Here is a 19,557-nt window from a genome sequence, read left to right on the forward strand (position 1 = left end):
GGAACCGGGTTTGCATGGCTGCCGGATGACCCACGATTACGGTAGCAAGCCACCATACCAGGATCGGCGTCTCCCGAACGTGTCAAACCAGCTAAATATTTTGCCGCATCGTAAACCTCTTTGGTTGGATTGGAGTAAACTTTATTTGTGCCTGCAGATCGGCGTTTTTGTGCGCCGTGACGCGGGCCCGGCGTCGTCCTATAGGGGTTAGCCGTTACTCGGTCCGAGCATCCGCTCGCCGTTGACGGCTCGCGAGTCTCGTGCCTTTCGAGCGCCCTCAGGACCTGCTGGACGGCCCAGAGTTGATGTTCGCGGTCGTAGCTCAGTCACTCGGATGCACGTGCGTCTGCCGCTTCAGTGCCCTGCAAGTGCGTCGCTTTGCCTTTCTTGCAGGCCCGCGACATGCTGCCCACGGATTCCTCGCGTCAGCAGTCCCGCTCGTTCAGCAAGGGCTGCAAGCGCTCCGGCACCGTTGCGGCCGTGCTCTGCCTGGTCTTGGGCGCCTTGGTAGCCACGGTGGTCCTGACCATGCATATCTTCGGGTTGCCGGCTAGGACCGTGATCAGCGTACGGCTGTGCGAGTCGAACGCGTGCCGAGACCACGCCTTTCAGTTGAGCGTGCGATACGCCGCGGAACGGGGCCTGAAGCCATGCGATGACTTCGGACGCTTCGTGTGCGCTGGATGGTTCAACATGCATGGCCGGTACGTCACTCTTTTAGCGTTGACGATCGTAAAATGGGTGGAACAAAAGTAGCAGACCCTTAATTAGCAGGGCCGATAGTAAGCTAAACTGCCTTTATTCGAGCTCCTCCGTGCCAACATTTGCAAGCCTGGCACTCGCCACTTTACAATGGCAGGGTGGTGCCCGACGTTGTATCCATATTCTGGTAGGCAATCTAATCTACCGGAGGGATACACACCGCGCTCCTCATGCTCACGGCCAAGCATGCAGCAGGCAGCTCGGACTGCGCTGCAGCCAGGCGTCCGGGGATGACACCCAAGCTGTCGTCGTTGCCACGTATTGCCTTTAGCAACTCGTGGCAACGACTAAAAGGAACCATAGTTGCCTTTAGCGTCCGTTAACATTTATATCTTCCCGCACATTTTACGCATCACTTGGATTCCAAGGCGAATGGTGAACTTTGCCAATTCTTTTTATGTTTGCTACGACTGGCTTCTCTCCCGCCCCTCGCCCGAAAATAATAACTCTGTAAATTTTGTTGTTTAACCACATAATTATTTATTTATTTTTATTTCATACATACTGCAGACCACAGTAGGTCAAAGCAGGACGGGCATTTGGTAGATATACAGGTACAAGAAACATAACAACTCAAGGGCAACAAGAAATGCGATTACTCTAAGGAATGTGTGCAGAATACGGTTTACTTAACGTGTTCCAGTCAGACACGGGCCGAGGGAAAAACGAATACATAAACCTATCAGTTCTGGCAAAAAACGGGGTTAGTAAGTTAGAATGGAAGTGCCGAGTTGGCCTGGTTGGAAGAAAAGATAAGTACGGGGATGGGTCTACCGACAGTTTGCGGTTCAGCAACAAAAAAAGAAAATCAAGTCGCAAATCACGCCTGCGTGATTCAAGCCTGTGGATGCCGTTATCAAACATTAGCTCGGTTGGGGAATCGGTTCGTTAGTATTTGGAGTAGATAAATCGAATTGCCTTTTTTTGTATTCGTTCAAGTTTATTAATATGAACTTTCGTGTTCGGGTCCCATACGACACGGGCGTATTCTAGTTTAGGCCTTATATATGATAAATACCACATCAGTTTTACTTTTGAAGGAGAATTTCGCAGTTTATGCCTTAAGAAACCAAGTTTACGAAGAGCGGCTGAACATGTTTTCAATGTGCAAGTTCCAAGAGAGGGGTAATCGTTGATCGATTGCGGGGTTTAACGCGCCGACGCAACGCAGGCGATGAGGCGCGCCGTAGTGGAGGGCTCCGGATTAATTTTGACCACCTGGGGATCTTTATCGTGCGCCGAAATCTCGTACACACGGGCGTTTTTGCTTTTCGCCTCCATCAGAAGAGGGGTAATCGTTAGTCCTAAGTATTTGTAGCTTGTTATCTCTTTTAAAAAATCACTTTCTAATTTGTATGCATGCTTTAATGGACGTTCCTTACGGGTAAGCTGCATATAGACACATTTGTCAGTATTTAGCATCATTTTCCACATACTATATACACCATTTTGAAATATTTGCAAGGTTATTTTCAAGTTCGGTTTGATCACCAGGACAGTTAATTTCCCTGAATAGAACACAGTCGTCAGCAAACAGTCTAATCTGCACACTAGAATCAATAACATTGACGATGTCATTGATGTAGACAAAGAACAGTATTGGACCCAAGACACATCCTTCTTCCTTGGGGGTACACAGACACTTCCTTGGGGAACACCAGATTTAACATGAAGAGATGCTGATTTTTGATCATTTATGGAAACATATTGTTCCCGGTCACTCAAGTAATCCGCGATCCAATTTATTACTGCGTAAAAATTATGGTAGAATTATGGTAAAAATGGTAATTACTGCGTAAAAGACCTGGGCGGGCAAGGTACACGAGAAGAGCGCTTCGGTAAGCGCTGCAGGGAAACCAAAAAGCAAAGATACAACTCTCCTGAATGCCCAAGAACTCTGCAGTTGTTAGCTGTGAGTTGTAAGTCGTGATGCAACGAAAGTTGCACATGGAATTGTTTTCGGCCTTCGGACCCCCTCCCCGTTTCGGGGAAGGAAGTCTTGCCACCGCGTCGCGGCGATGTGACACCGCACGCATGATTGAAATCCCTTGACGCAGGTACCCCTACTCGCGGTCAGTGCCGGAGCAGGCGATGATCTCGTGGCTAAAGCGCGTGGCACACCACGACGACTGGGAGCAGGCGCAGGTGGTCCGCACAGTGCCCATAGCGCAGAGGGCGGCCGCCATGATGTCCGCCTGCGTCTCGCGCCAAGACGAGGCCGCACTTTCAGAAACAGACGTGGTACGCGCGTTCATGGACTCCGAGGGCCTCAGGCTCTCCGGCCACGACGGTGGGAGGAGAGGCCACGCGAATTTTTCGTCCGCCTTGCGCGTGCTTGCGCGGATGGCCGTCCACTGGCGGCTTCCGTTGTGGTTCGACCTGGAGCTCGTGACGTCAGAACTTGGAGGCCGCCAGGGACGCATCATCTATGTGATGCCGTCTAGACTGGCCTACCTATATGAACGGTAATACGCCTTGGCGCTTTGCTGTTCTTATTGTACTGAATCAACCTATCTTCAGTATTTTAACGCGGGGGGGCTTCCTTAGGTTGAAGGATTTGTCGCAGCATTTTAAAGTCAGTCATGTTTATTCTAGCATGCTGGTTATGCTCTGGAGACCGACCAAAAAAATCACACAGGAACTCTTTCGAGGGCCATCTAAACGATGCGAACCATTTGCTAGTAATCGCCTGGCCTTTGCCATTACATGCTGAGGTGTTATTCGGTGTAATGCCGAGAAATACCGCCAAGGTATCGTGATAGCTAAGAAAGGCGGTTACAACACCCATATGTTCACTGTTCCAGCACAAGATGACGGAGAAATTGCGATCGGTAGCAGTGCTAATGCATCATCGAGGCCTTCAGAGAAACTACAGGCGTGGTCGATGTGGGGAGGGGAATGTGTAAATTGGCCAAATATACCAATAAATTTTTATTATACACAGTGTCTTTTTTGTAGTTCTTGTGTTTTTCTTTATTTCATCCTCAACTGTCGGGAACTTATTCACGTAGCGCGTCGCGTAGCGTGTCGAAGGCTGTGCTTTTGTGACGTCGCACCAAAAATAGAATCTCTCGCACGTGTTCCACGAGCTTTCGAATTCGCCTTAGAGGAAATCTTCTCCAAAGTACTTGTCGCGAGGGGGCTCTTGCTACGTGTTTGTTATCCCTAGCGTGGATACGTTGCTGGCGGTGCCATACGTTGCTTAAGGCGGGTTGCTATCACAGAATGCGATATGAGGCATGCCTCTTCCCAGAGAAAATTTGTCCGTACGTATACGTTCAGCCCAACACCTAACACTGTCAGAAGAGCCAACTCGGAGGCTTCTTGCAGCTATAGCCACACACGCACATTCTGTAATCCACCCCGATTCTCATTTTATGTATCGGATAAAGCCCACAACTTCATTCCTACGCAGTGTGCATCGCTATACTCAAGAGATCCAAGATCACCAAGGCGATTACTATTCCCTGCTCCTGTCCGAGAGGGTTCTTAAGCTCATTTCGCCGCCGGGTGCTTTCGTAAGGCGCATGGACAACGTGCATTCGAGCATCCTGGGAAACCTGAGTGAGGCGGCCGTAGCGTCTGCGCGTTCTTCGGCGAAACCCTGGCTGGGGGACGTGAGAGACCTGGGCCAGTTCTCGGATCAGCTGGGGCAAGAAGACTGGCTGGGGGCTTTTCGCTCTGCGTTCGATGTTGTCAAGCTGCCCATCGAGCTCGAGGACCGGGTCTTCGTCAGTGACGTCGGCGTCCTGGAAGCCATAGACTCGCTCTTTCACGCCCACCCACCCGAGGACATCCAAGCCCACATCGCCTGGTGGGTCGCCCAGGTGGGTCTCTTTAGCGACTAACTTCCATCGATTGCCTCTCGGTCGAGATGATGCTTAGACTCCTTTGAAACTGGCTCATAGAAAAGGTCATATATAACTTACTCACACTAAATACTTTAATTATTAATAATAATTTACTCACTAAGAATTATATTTCTCCACAGACTGGAGGGTTCCAAAAAGAAAAAAAAGGAACACAACCCCCTTGGTGTTCTTGTAAGAATGTTCTTTCCTGATCTATTGCTTGCAAGCTTTAAATACTCCAATTGGCCTTCTCGTTCCCATCTCTTCTGTTGGTGATGAAACACTATCGATAAAGGTAGCGCTACTTTCGATAGGAGAAAACAACAACATATATTTCACCTTCATTTATTAGGGAGTGAAATATTGTGAAAAACGTCACGATTACGAGCAGTGAGAGAACTATTGGTATTGATATCAATACTTGACTATCGGGTTGGTTATCCGTACTACGCTAAAGTGGAAATCTTGGTTTAATGGAATGGATGACGACGGTTTTCAAGCTGTTAGCGTGGTATTATCGGTTGCTGACTGTCGCAAAATTGTCGGTGAAGTACTATCGGTAATTATGTATAGTAAAGGTACCTGGCGTTAATTTTTATAAGAAAGAATAATTCCAAGGGACCTCTGATGAAGCGAGGCTCCATATAGGAACACTTAAGCAAGGAACATTCGCATTACTATCGATAAATATTCTGATAATCCTTGGGCAGTTCCAGAAACGATAACAGTTTTGTGGATACACGATTTCGGTTATTCACTGTTCCAGAATTATCGCTGGTGTTTTCTTGATCAGTTTTTATATTGTTTTAGTGGTTTGTAAAAATGTATTTGGCAGTTCTGTACTGCGTCTTAGCAACCAGCATATTACTTTAACCAACCGAGCGCGATGAGTTAAGTGCCTTACGCCGATCTGAATGCAGTTGTATATTTTGTTGTTGCTATGTTTGGCGTCAAAGGCGATTTTTTCGTTATCTTTTTTTTTTTTCCGTTCGGCATTTTTACCATCTTCTTCAATGAAGTTTTTACTACTCTGGGGTTTTTATTTTCATAAAACTCAAACTGGCGGAGATTTGTAATTGAAAGGACGCTGTTATTTTCGTTCATGCACTTCTGGCTTATGCGTTTTAACTCGCCGACGCTACACAGGCGACGAGGCGCGCCTTGATGGGTGGCTACGGATTAAATCTGACCACCTGGGGATCTTTAATGTACAGTCTCAACGAAAAAGATTGACACACGTGATTCATGACTAGAGCGGAATGATCGTGGCAGGCGGCGCTATTGTCATTTAGCGCTCCTACAGCGACAGTGCCAGGCACATTCCATTTTCTTAAGAAGGGGTGGTCGGCGCTAAGCACTCCCACAAACAGCTTGCATTTGAAATGATAGCTAGCACGCCGCTTATCCGCAGAATCATGCGGCAACTTTGCTGCGAACGTTCCTTCGTTTCTTCTTTTTTTTGTAGCTGGCGTTGGGAGCAGCGGTGTTTTCTTTATCGCAGTTTTCACCCAAGCTCCCAGTTTGCTGGACGACAGTGTAAAAAGCTGTCGGCACGAGTAAAAATACAAGCCACAAGAACGAGCGCTTTGAACAGGCGAGTTTATTTTCCCGCAAAAAATGAACGCAGCACAGCGTTACATCATTATTCCCTCTGACATAATTGCGAAATTCATTACCGAACTTCCAGAACAAAAAGTTGTAGAACGATAGACAACTTTCAATTTAAATTAAAATAATTGATTGACTTTTGATTATTTAAAATCAGCTCGTCTACGCAAGAGTATTAATGAAGCGCGAACGCTCCGCCAGCTTCCACAACGTTGCGCGTGCGCGCAGGCAGCGAGGCGTAGAGGGTGCTTGCATAATCCAGGAGGCCTCGAAGTCGCATCCATTCATTGTTCACCGCCTCCCAAAGCAGATCTGTTGACACTCCATGTAGGTGCAGCCTTGACAGTCGCTGCTTCATCAGGCCCCACACGTTTTCAATGATATTCAGGTCCGCTCCTTTTGGAGGCCATGGGAGCTCCTGAATGCAGAGTTGTTCGATCTTCTGCTTCACTAGCCTTTTAAAAAAATTAGACATATTTTCAGTCCATCAAGTTTAAAAAGCTATTCAAGTATCCGAAGGATAAGAACAAAACACAATATATTAGCTTGCATTAAATGGAATTCAGCGCTATTATGTTGAGGCCTTAAGTCAAGGGTATGACGGAAGCCCGTCTGGTCGGGATGCATTTTGAAGAAGAAGAAAGACCAGGACGCCGACCACGAGTTCTGTCGAGTTTAAAAGGAATTAACGTTTCGGCTTCCACACGGAAGCCTTGGTCACAATAAAATCTTGAAGGGAAATAATGTTAAGTGAAATCTTGGAGGCCTCGCGATTAGTTTTTTTCAAATATTGTAAATATGGTTTGGAAAAACAAAATCTCTTTGGAACGTGCAGTTTTATAAGCAAACAAAAAGCAACTAATAACAGCTACTTTGAATAATTAGCCAGAAATGTACTTTATAATACATCCTATGTACAAAATACAGCTATCAATAATTCGTAAACACAAAAATGCACCGGGAATCTCCACTTTGAGTATTACAAACAAATAAGATTTTTAGTTGTGCATTTAAATACATTCACACCATATCACCACATTTATAAACCAATTTTCAGCAAATATTTGTCTAATCCTTCTGTGCGAGGGGCATATAGGTTGCAGTAATTATACCTGCTGGTGTGAATGGGGCTCCGGTCATGTTGAAAAATAAAGCAGCCGTCTGGAAATGGGCCACCCAGAATGAAGGGAATAAGAAATTGTTCGAGGATGTCCGCATACGCTGCTACAGTGAGTGCTCCATTTATCCGGATGAGCGGTCCAAGCCCTTGGTATGTTATGACACCCCACACATTAACGGACCGGCGACCGCTAGCGGCGACATGTTGCGTGTACTCTGGTTTGTACCTGTAACAAAAAATAATAGACATTTTGTATTTTGTTTGTTACCCAGCAGCCTAAATCTTTCCGGAAATTCTCATGGTAGCGTTCAAATGAAACGTTAACTAGTTAATTAGAGCTCTCAGATGCTTCTAGGAATACAAAAACTAGAAAAAATAAAATTACCGCTGTCACAGCTGCCGTAAACATTGCGTAATTTCTTCTTAACACATTGACTAAAACAAATACAAGTATAAAGTCAAAATGTCTCTTCTATGCACGTAAACACAGGAAACTGAATGACTTACCGGGCACAATACGGGCGCCACACGCGCCGCTGTTGGTCCCACTTGCTGCTGAAGGTGGATTCATCCGTGAACACAACGTTCATCCATTCCTGAGTTGTCCACAAAAGATGCCTAGTGGCAAATTCCAACCTATGCGCCTTGTTTTGTCGCGTTAAAAGTGGCCTCTGGCAGGATATTCTACTGCGGAGCCCGAACGAGCGAAGACGCTCTCTGATGGTAGTAAGAGATAGGTGTAGGCCAAGTTTCTGTTGAATCTCCCGGGCTGTAGTAAAAGGGTTGTCATAGGCTGCGGACGCAATCAGCCTGTCCTCTTCTTCAGTCGTCTGCCTTGGGCGTCTACCTCCAGCCGCGTCTTCAATTCTACCCTCTTCCAAAAAGGCCCGAACAATGCGTGTAACGCTTCCAAGTGAGCACCCGACCTCCGCAGCAATGCTTCTCCTCGTCCGACCTGCTTGAAGAAGGGTCAAGATTTCGACCCTTGTCGCCTCGTCGATTCGCGGCATCCTATGTCGTGTGTCGTTCTGAAAAAAATTATTCGAACCACACCTGGTTTTAAACTCTTGCTGTCCTGTGACGTAAGCACTGCCACCCACAGCTTTTGACAGTGCATCGTCCAGAAAATATTTGCCGGGCAACTGCCTTAAGATAAGGTAGCTTGCAGCTCTGAAAAAAAAAAAAAAAGAATCATGTGCATAGGCATGTCTGCCGATAAGGAATGCATAAGCGCTTATGGAAGATGTGGGCTTTCGAATGGGCCGACAGCAGGATGGGCTGCTTTCTGCCAGCCACCCCTTCTTGGAAAATGGAATGTGCTTGCCACTCTCGCTATCGGCGCGCTGGGCAATGATTGCGCCGCGTGTCGAGATTTTTCGGCTCCAGTCATGAATCACTTGTGCCAATCTTTTTCCGCTGAGACTTACGCCTACATCTCGAACACACGGGCGTTTTCGCTTTTCGCCTCCATTAGAAAAGCGGCCGCCGCGGCCGGAAATCGAACCCGCGACCTTGGACTCAGGAGCACTACTACTGAGCCACCACGGAGGGTGTTCATTCACTTCTGTTCGCTCTTAACGGGACAATAAAGTGTAGGAGCAAGTTAGCTGATATCGGTAGGATATAGTGTCGTGAATACGTATACAGGGTGTCCCAGCTATCATGCACCAAGATTTAAAAAAAAAGCAATGGCGTTACTCGAAGAAAACCTAGTGCATAATGTTTACAGCACTGTGGAGAAGCGGGCAGTATTTTTTTTCGTTAATTAAAATCAAGTAATTAAGTGTAATTAATTATCTAACTCGAGAATTACTGTCAATCACTGAAGTTTCAATGAGGCACTTGCAGGTACTCACGAGGGGCATCTAACTGCGGTATTTTCAACGACGAACTAATCGCGTACTCATTTATTCTGACTGATAAAGAAAACCCTCGAAATATGTGAAATACCACGTGACGGTGCTTCCGCGTGCACTGCAAAGCAGCGTCCCCAAATAGGCTGATTGAAAGAAACTGCTTCGCCTGTCACCCGCCCCAAGAGACAACGCACCAGCTTGATAATGGCATGCATGGAAGGAGCAGCAACAGCAAGATTCGCGGGGCGCGTGTGCAGATAAGGCACAAACTCGGCAGTGATTTCTTCTTTCTTTCTTTTGTTAATTTTATTCTGGCTAACACAGAGGCAGCCTGTTTGAGGGCGTTGCTTTAAAATGCGCGCGGAGGCGCCGTCACGTGGTATTTTTCATATTTCGCGGGTTTTTTTTATCATTCAGAATAAATGTCTACGCAATTAGTTAGTCGCTCAAAATACCGCAGTTAGATGCCCCTCGTGGGTACCTACAAGTGCCTTATTGACAGTTTAGTGATTAGGACAGTACTTCTCGAGATAATTAATTACAATTAATTAGTAAAGCCTCATTAGCGAAAAAAAATGCTGCCCGCTTCTCCACAGCACTTCGAACATTATGCACTAGGTTTTCTTCTAGTTACGCCATTACTCTTTTTAAAAAAATCTTAGTGCATGATAGCTAGGACACCCTGTATACACTTCTCGCAGTAGCTGCAGACAATCATAAATGCATAAAATGCAATAAGGGGGAAAACAGGTATCATCGCCCCATACTTTCGTGCACTACATTTTGTGACATCATGAAACTTGAATGGTGAATCCCGGGATGGGTGGAGCTGGCCTAAGCGTTTTTTCGGAAACACTAAGGCAACAGGGATATGTATGTGTAAAATAAATGTCTTTATAAACTTTCGCTGGTCATGCGCTTTTAATAAGGTGCCTCCGCCCATGCAGTAGGCTTTGTTTCAGTTTGCATATCGCTGAAATCTTTTGCCTTGCGTACGTACAAGCGCAACCAAACGTGCTCGCATGGGGCTGAACGCGAGCGCCTAGCGTACCTACTTTCCCCTAGCGCACATATATGCAACAGCCTATGGCAAAATCAAGGATTGTTAGCACAGTCGGCTTGGAACTCGTTAACCAACTGCGTTTAGCGATTACACATGCATTTTCTACATCTGCTCCCAGGAGGCCGAAACTCCTTCGAACTCTTCGCTGGGGTCATCGAGCTCCGCCAATAGAAGGAAAAGTTTTATGAGAAACTTTTCCTGGGCGATACCATACCCAGAAGGTGTCAAAGAACTACCCCTTTCTGATTATGTTCTAAGCTATGCGGCGAAGGTGAAAACCTAATGAGAACAGGAACTAAAGAAGGCGGCAACTATGGACTAAAACTGAAAATAGGGCCTCGGATTGTTCTGAGGACTTTTTGATGTACCCTACAACATTACAAAACATAGAAGGGATACGGGAGAGAGGAACACCAGCTTGAATCACTTATTTCCCACCAAACAAGACATCGTTCGTCATCGAGAAAAAGCAGAGAGAGGTTCTATAACCTCTTAGTTTATTCAGTCTATAGAATCCTGTTAAATGTCACCACGATATTAAGCAACACTGGCACGTCTTAACCGTATCACAAGTGGTAGCAGTTGGGAAAGGTTTTGGTGGTGTATACTTCGTCTTCAGCCCCAGAACCCCCGTACTACGAAAAGCGCGGATGAGAATTTGTTCAGGTCCCCTCCTCTGTCACAGTTCACTAGCCAATGAATGTTGAACATTAGTAAATGCTCCAGCAGGCGACTTAACGACCGAGCAAAAAACGGGATTTACGAGATTCCTGGCTCGCGAGCTAATAGGGTGGTATACGTCGCTGTAAATTCTGTAAATGCAAGACAAAATACAAGTTTATTTTATTCGAAAGATTTCGTGTTTTATAGTGCCCCAGCGCTTGTCCGGATGCAAACGATGCATTATTCACTGAGAAATAAATCAATTCAAATTAAAATTTTGATTTTCCCGCTAAATCAGGCGTTTTCGTGGTCTGCAATGACATCACAGGAACCGACCGCTCTGCAGCCGATTGGGAAGCCTTGTTTGCCGTTAGTGAACCTAGATGGCGTCACCATACCGTTGCAAGCCGTCTACTGCCTTTGGTTTGTTTTTGAACGTATTTAAACCTGGCTTGTTTTTGTTCAGAGAGAAAATGATCGTTTCGTTAAACATAGTGATTGCTCGACAAACATGGTCACGTAAGACGCCGTTGCTTGCGTCAATCGGCCAGTGTCGTCTGAGACAAACCCAAACCCTCGCAGTCCTGTGCAGCTAAACCAAGCATAGAGCGCGCAGTACAAACAGCAGTACGCATCGTTACTTCTATGTTTACGTGTGCCTTCGTAACTTCCATTGTTTGTCTGCCCATTCTTACTGCTTTAAAAAGAATGTGCCTTAAATTTAAGCGCAAATAGCTCGTTCGGCAAGCCTATAAGTGCTTTTGCCGGCCCCCGCCATTCGCAGAGCTGGCTGGTATGACACCATAGGTTCTGTAGCTCGTTCGGCAAGCCTATAAGTGCTTTTGCCGGCCCCCGCCATTCGCAGAGCTGGCTGGTATGACACCATAGGTTCTCTTGCGGGAAATGAGCTAGTGCGTCGCATGGCCATTCCCCTTTTTCCTGATTATATAGCTCATTTGAACGAAGTTTATGTTAAAAGTGGTGTCAGTATGATTCTAGCGAGGCAATCTTTTGAATGAACCGAACTTGTGTTTTTTTCTTCATGGCTCCTTTAAGTTAGTGCACAGGGCTGTGACCAACACGAACCACACATCTTAACTATTCTCTCCGTATTGCATGTATAGTTAAGGAGGAAGCTTCCCGCAAACCGCGGGAGTCTCCATCTGTCGTACGTCTGCATCTGTGCAGGTTCTGGGTCCCTTGGCGGATCCGCGCCTGTTCCGTGTTTTGGGTGCCATGAAAGGTTTCGGCCCCGTGGCGCAGGCCATCATGTGCGCCTTGCAGGTCGAGTCCGTCTACAACGTGCTGCTCGCCGTGGTCGACCGCGAAAGGCTCACTGCACTGTCGAGGACCACGGTGACGGGCCTTTGCGAAGGTTTGCGAAACGTCGCGCTACGAAAGGCCGCCTCTTCTCCGTGGCTTGACGACGTCGCCAAGAGTGTCTTCGCAGAGGTCGTTCCAACGACGGAGACTGTCTTTTGGCCTGAAAGGTACGCTTACACAGAAAAACGTACGAGATACAAACGGTGCATGATGGGTTCTGGACGGCGCCTTTCGTTTATACCCGCTGTTTAGAGTAGAGTAGCCGGTATTTGTAGTCCCGGGGTAGGACCGGTGGTACCCAAGCAGGAACCGACGTAGTAACGTATTTCTGTAGCTATATGAGCCGAGAAACAAAATAGGGGTACTAATTTTTACGTCTTTTAAGCTTTTTGATTCTTTGGTTTTCCCAGGATAGGCCGTGCAGAATTTGAGGAGTTCTCTCAATTCAGGTCACTCACGGACGTCATCAAAACACCTCAACAATCCTCGTTAGGTTTGTGGGAAACACAGCCGCTATCGGGCCGCAGTTGGCGATTGTCCTGGAGCTATCAGAACAACAATGCACCCCCTCAATACGGAAGGGGAGAGGGGCACGGCTGAGTCGCTCGACGGAATCGCACTCTGCTGCAGCGGGGTCATTGTAATCTGCTCACACGCCCGGTTATTCTTTGAGGCTTTAGGAAGGGCGGCTTCTGCGATCCGAAATCGAAGGAATGTGTGCAGCGGCGATCTTTCTGTGGAGCGAACGGCCAGTGCAAGGCAGAATTCAGCATGCCTGCACCCATTGCTGCATCGCATATTGGTGTGTATGTCGGCACAGCAGCTTACGATCACCACCCGGGATGTACGATTCCGTGGGGAAGGTCTAGCTATAAATAAGAAGCGTAACGCCTGACCGTAATGTTTTAACCATGCCGCTGGTGAACATACGACGTTCTTGTACCCAACGTGCGAGTGTATTATTCCACACGATACAAGTATATTAGCCGTCATACGCCTTGCAGCGGTTGGATTGTGCATCGCGGCTAATTTGAGGACATTTAGGTGGGGAGGTATGGTTGGTGGACCAACCGCACTCCCTGACCATCCTCTGTCGAAAGCGGCCGAGTGTCTCTACGCGTCTCTGTGTACCTATCCAAGCAACGACGTAAGCTGGCAGGAGGATTCGGTAGGCAGGGCTGCCGCTTGAATGATTCAGTATACCGGTAGTCAGTGCAGTAGATGCGGTACCTGCCTGCAATGAGTGGAATAGTCGGAGTAATCTTTATAATGCAGCAACGTATCAGTAGAGCAAAAACTGCTTAAAATGTGGCTGGATGCCCAAGTTACGTCGAGCACTCGATCAAGGGACTGTGCATACAGTCGGAATATATAATGCAGTTCAAAGGCGTATGTACTAATATATCAAGTTAATACGGCTGATCAATATTGAAAAAAAGGCATCAAAGAGCTCCGGCATAGCTTATCAGTGACCTGTAAAAAAACATCCACGGGAGAGCTAACATTTCAGCCATAACCTGTTTACACCTTGTAATGTGGGCTGGTCATTTTCAATTCCTTGTCAATCGTACGTGAAGACACAGCAATTCACCACTCAAGTGGGAATTCTCTTCCATAGTATCAGATAACAACATGCAAAAGGAAGGTGCAGCGGATTATAAAAAAAGGTCAAAATTTTTGTCACGATACCTGTACTTTTTTCGTCCAAAAGCAGTCAATTTAAAGGGTCACAACTGCCACTACAAGGGTGATTGTCATGGTGTCAGACGACTAAAATGTTTGCCCTAGTATACGCAGGTATATCTGCGGCTGTCTGTTTCAGGACAAATCAATACGAATTCTCTTGGGTGGCATCGCTAAAGGCAAAATAAAATATGCCACCCGTTACAATTCGTTATGCCTCCCGTTACTTGCCACCCGTTACAATCAAGGAAGTAATACGCGAATTCAAGCTCTTGTGTCCTGACGCAGGTTTTATACGTTTAATGCATGCATCGCAGGCGAGCTTGCGTGTTACTTCTTTTTTTTCGGTGCACGAACTTAGTTCTCCTTACCGCCTCTTGATCCGCGCAGCTTGTACGCCGGCGATTTGAAAGATCTGTACGGCGAAGATGATCCCCCGCCACACAAGGGATTCATGGAGCGCTGGAACTCTAGCCGACTGAGCTTGCACCGTTCGTTGGGATCAGCTGTGCGCGAACGCGCGAGCCGGGTGTTCCGCGCTGACTTCGTCAGGCTGGCCTCGCACGACCCCATCCGCCGCGTGATATCGCTGTGGAGCGCACTCTTCTCGGTGCCGTTCGAAGCCGACGGCGCAACCAGCGCCATGCTGTACGGGGGCCTCGGCTTCATCTACGCCAAGGAGCTCTTCCGGCTCGTCCACTCTGCAGCCGCCATTCGCAAGCGTCCAAACAACGCCACGTCTGGTGGCGCAACACCCAACCATGGCGCTGAGACCATCGCTACCGCCGTGCTCGATGTGGGAGCACCTTACGTGGAAAGAAGCACCACCACCAAATACACCTGCGGCACAGGCGAATGCAGTGGCTCCACCAACAACAGCGTCGCCCATAGTAGTGAAGTTGTAGATAACATAAACTTCCGGAACATCAGAAACGCCGGCAACATTGACAACGGCGAGAGCAGCCCAAGGCACGATCAGCCATTGACATGGACGGCTGGCGTTACCTCGTGGGGCATCAATAGCGACGGGACGTCGACGTCGCTGTCGTCGTCTCCGGCGTGCCTCGAAGAAGGCGTGTTTCCGGATCTCCCGGCCCTCGAGACGACCTACGAAGCGTACCAACGCAATCGAAGGTACGTGCACCAGGCAGGATGGGAAAATGTCGTAATAATAATAAAAGAAAGCAACGAGGAAAGAATGCGCTATAAAAAACACGAAATCCTTTGTTAATGCAGAGCAATTCTCGGGTTCAGCTCCATGGACGTTGCTTATTTTTTCCCCCGTGTCTCACTGTTTCGAATGGAAGCAGTTAGCAGAGCAAGGGACCATACTATAGGCGCGGGCAACTTGTTTTACCACGTTTATAAAGTATCAAAAGTGGCAGATTTTGAATCGGAAATCATTGGCTGAGAATGCAGTTGAAGCTGCAATCGCCGGCATCGTTTACAGTGTAAGCTTTGCTTCGCTGCATGGCCCTCGTGGGCCCAGTTGCACCGTTACCCCGGTGAATCTGCCACGTTAGGGCTACCGATACCGACACGGCCGCCGAAGCTCAGTAACGTCTCGGTATTGTGGTGGTTATGCCTAAAAAATATAACAGATCCTTCCCATTATTATTGGAAAGAGGCAAAACGTATGTTGACGACATCAGGCAAGGGGTATCCCCGGCTAGTTCTTTTAAATGAACCCTGCAACACTTTCAATAAACGCTTTCACTCTTTCCTTCGCGTCTGGAAGCACTGCGAAATCTATAGTTATCGCCAGCATGGAGCGGCACTGCGTGATTTGCGCGTCTCAGCAGATACGTCTTCCGTTTCTGCTTTGTTTTTGCGGCTTTATTTTTAAAGTTGATATCGAATGGGTGCATTGATGCAACTTCAGGGAAAGCGGCCAACAACCGCTACATGGCCTCAGCGACGTAATTCGAGCCATCGAAGAGCGCCAAGGGCGTGAAAGAGGGAAAAAATCTTTTGAGCGAGTTTTCAAGTTTTCTGATGCACACAGAGTACTAATTTTTGGGTGAGGTACTTTGCGACCCCGCTAATCTAAGTACTGGGGACTACGTTCTGGTAGCATTTAAAATTAAAAAAAAAAGTTGAAGAAAGTGTTGCAGGGTCCCTTTAAAGAGACTCTGCAACACTTCCGATAAACGCTTTCGCTCTTTCCTTCGCGTCTGGAAGCCCCGCCAAAGCTAGCGGCACTGCATGATTTGCTCGAGGCAAAAGATACGCCTTTCGTTTCTGCTTTGCGTTTCATGCCTTTTCAAAAGTGGGTATCGAATGCGTACATTGTTACAACTGAAGGAAAGCCGGCCAACAGCCGATACACCGCTGTAACGACGCAATTCCAGCGTTCGAAGAACGTCACGACTGGGAAAGGCAAAATCTTGCGGGCAAGTTTCTAAGTTATCTGATGGGTATAGAGCAGTAATTTTTGGCTGAGGTAGTTTGCGACTCCAGAATCTAAGTACTGGATGTGTTGGTTGAGCACGATCAGAAAGCATTTAAGGTTTCGAAGAGTCGAAAAATGGGTTGCAGGTCCTTTTAAGAGCCGTGCCAAATAGAACAGGTATGTCGCTCTAGTGCTTTGTACTTCACGCACGCTTTCCCTCCCGTCTACCGGCATTCGCTGCTAGTCTAAGAACATGTGTAGACGAAGCCCGTAGATGTCCCCAGCCATGCATTTATTTCCCGTGAAATGAACGGCACCGTCAAACAACGAATATAAGTGTATTTCTAATGCACTCAGTTGTCCGTTTATCGATTATTTTTAGTGACCGCGCATGATGCTGTTTGCTTTGCAGTAGGTGCGCTAGAGAAGAGACAACGGTTTTTTCCGTAACCCCGCGCTTACAAAAAAACAAAATAAAGATTCGTTTTTTACCATCATCTATAAATAACCGTCACTCCTTTCGTCCATCATGTGAAGAGTTTATATTTCAGAGCTTTAGAGAAACTTTACGCTTTAGAGCTTGCGCGCTGACACCGCAGAAAAAGCAGGCTTGATTTTATGTTCGACAGGGTTGGTTTTCGAGAGTAAAAGACGACAAGGAAGTTTATCTCCGAAAGGAAAAATAGCGAAATACCCAATTTTATTCCCTCGCCTTTTTTTCTTCATCGTAATGCCATCGGAACTTTTGTTGCCTCGCACATATAGCAATTAAAAAAAAAAAAACCCTGCCGTTTAAGTGTTAGGCTATCATTTCGGACTTCTTTTCAAGGGGGTGGGTGAGGGTGTCGCGAACGAGTTCTCCTATCAGAAATCGCACTCACTATAACGGGGCTTTTCTGTCGGGGTGGGACGACACCGCAGGGACGAAGAAGACGTGCCGCTCGACGGCTTGGAGACGTACACGCCCGAGCAGCTGTTCCTCATGACCGTTTGTCACGCCTCTTGTCAAGTCAGCAGCGACCGCCGAGAGGGCGTGTCGGAAGCCTGCACCATTGCCATGAAGAATTTTAAGCCGTTCTCCGTGGCCTTCCACTGTCCGCAAGGGTCACCGATGAACCCTTCGGAGCGCTGCGATTTCCTCTGAACCCTGGACAATATAGTTGGTAATTTGGCAGTTCATTACAGTACAATATGAACTTTGCGTATGTATATCTGCGGCGCTCGGCCTGCGGATTGCTAGCGTCAGGCATTGACGTAATTAGTTTTGCGAGGAAGTGGGGAGGAAGGGGCTAACTTTACGGGTATAATATACTTAAATGGCCGTCACTTAGGCTTTATGCCTACGCTGTTGCTTTTTTTGTCTGACTGTGATGCTTGCCTATATTTCTTGTCTGTACAGAAACTTACTCCACCTTGGGGATTTCCCCAAAATCTGGTCAATTAACACCTGTCCTTCACTTCGAGTTCTTGACCAATTCGTTTTCGCGCTGCTAACGACTAGCCTCCTGGTTAGCTCAGTTGGAAGAGCGACTGCTCCGGTTAAGCAGTGGTCCCGGGTTCGAATCCTGGACCAGGACGAATTTTTCTTCAACTGCGAAGTTTCTTTCCTGTGTAGCCGTATGGCTACATAGCTTTCCTGTGTAGCCGTATGGCTACGTTTAGGTGGATGTCAAACTTTCCTTTACACAATCGATCCACCGGTACGTGTTTCCGATGACGCCAGTAAGAAACACTGCGCAATCCCTTTCTGCTGCCTCCGAAGTTTCCGCGTACGCGTCTGTGACGTCCTGGCGTCGCCGGTCATTATTCGGAGTGGGCTTGCTGCTCGTCCTAGATGCAGGGTGCACTCTCGCCGTTCACGACACCCTGGGGAGCAGTCAGAGCCACTCCAGTGAGCCTGGAATCGCCACCACCCTGGCGTTGCCGCTATGGAACTAGGCGTCCGCCACGCGTCATTAGCGCGAGACATGCCGAAATATGTATCGAATGGGTGTGCGTGTTTCGAATAGTTCTTGCCCATCCAAGAAGTGTTCCCGGATGCATTGGCGCTGGCTGTGGCCCTGGGATTTTGGGAAAGCATAAATGCGTTTTTCCTGTTCAGGGGCGTCATAGCGGACATTTCTTTTGGCGAATAGCTTCCGCAGTTTTGGTCAGTATTTGCACGTTATTTTGTCTCGGGGAAAGCAACTTCGGGGCGTAAGCCGCGATGTCTATCTACGTACCGTTAACCTTTGTTTTTGTCAGCGACTTTGTTCATGACCTTTCGGGAATTCGTCATAATTAAGAGACGAGATTTCATCAAAACACATTTTGGTTACGTGCTGAAACCACGCCTACAACACTGAACACTACACTTCTGCTCGTACACACCTTTATATACTACCTACGTTTCGATCGGAGCCCTCAAACACATTTCTGGATCCGCCGAATCACGTATTAACTCCTCTGCAGAGTGTGAAGCCCACGGATCTCGCCCTGTGTTTTCAGCAACTGTTTCTGAGTGTTGCAAATTTTGTCACGTAGCAGCTGACCGCATATTTTTGTTCTGCTGTATTTTATAGTTGCGAAAACTGGCAGAATAGAAATATTCGACACGAGAAGGAAGTTTCAAAAGAAGTAGCGGTCGTACACGAACATGTGCACCGGTACAGAATCGGCGTAGTTTCACTAGTCGCAGTGGAAAAATGCGCCCCCTATACACGAGAAAACCTGAGAGTAAAAAAAAAAAAAATTCACTCTACTCTACTCACATTGTTGGACAACGAAGCTGGTGAGATGCCAATGGAGAAAGTTTTACCAAATCAAGGACAAATGGGCTTCGAATTGCAATTTTAAAATACTTGTGCAGTCAAAACGATTGGAAGGAACAAAACATGTCTTACTTATTTGCCCTTTAGCTTAATTATTAATTAACCGTCTTAATTAAACTGGGAAAGTCTGCAGGTTTATCTGATCAGACGAACATGGGGCTGTCCGTTCCAGGGCACATGTGTGGCGCGGCGGGAATTAGGAGCAGCGGCTTCATGTTAGTTTCATTGAAACTGCGGGCGGTAGTTATCCATGATACCTGCTGAAATAAAACTTCCCATGGTTATGAAGCCCTTTGAAAAGTCCAATGTCATATATTTTGTTCAGGGAGAGTTCCGACCAAACACGAGATGGAGCTATTTTCTTTAAACATACTCCTCCTATTTGCGCGCAGGAATCTCGAATTGTTTGCTGCTCACGGTGAAATA

General features: G+C 47.3%; 1 protein-coding gene across 3 annotated transcripts; it reads left to right on the forward strand.

Annotated features, from left to right (window-relative positions):
• Window positions 1-329: 329 nt before the first annotated feature.
• Window positions 330-17,727, forward strand: LOC144167605 (membrane metallo-endopeptidase-like 1). 3 transcript variants are annotated; one of them, XM_077696814.1, is made up of 6 exons: window positions 330-704; window positions 2,820-3,227; window positions 4,178-4,589; window positions 12,112-12,413; window positions 14,320-15,063; window positions 17,243-17,727. In XM_077696814.1, the coding sequence occupies exons 1-6, from the start codon at window positions 403-405 to the stop codon at window positions 17,463-17,465; spliced, it is 2,391 nt and encodes a 796-aa protein (XP_077552940.1). In that variant the 5' UTR covers window positions 330-402; the 3' UTR covers window positions 17,466-17,727. The 3 variants fall into 3 exon arrangements, with proteins under 3 accessions (XP_077552940.1, XP_077552941.1, XP_077552942.1); XM_077696815.1 differs by having other exon boundaries at window positions 12,187-12,413; XM_077696816.1 differs by having other exon boundaries at window positions 12,208-12,413.
• Window positions 17,728-19,557: the final 1,830 nt, after the last annotated feature.

The sequence above is a fragment of the Haemaphysalis longicornis genome, unplaced genomic scaffold (assembly GCF_048455015.1).
Source record: "Haemaphysalis longicornis isolate Haplotype H1 unplaced genomic scaffold, Haemaphysalis longicornis Haplotype H1 scaffold_2, whole genome shotgun sequence".
NCBI classification, from domain to species: Eukaryota; Metazoa; Arthropoda; class Arachnida; order Ixodida; family Ixodidae; genus Haemaphysalis; species Haemaphysalis longicornis.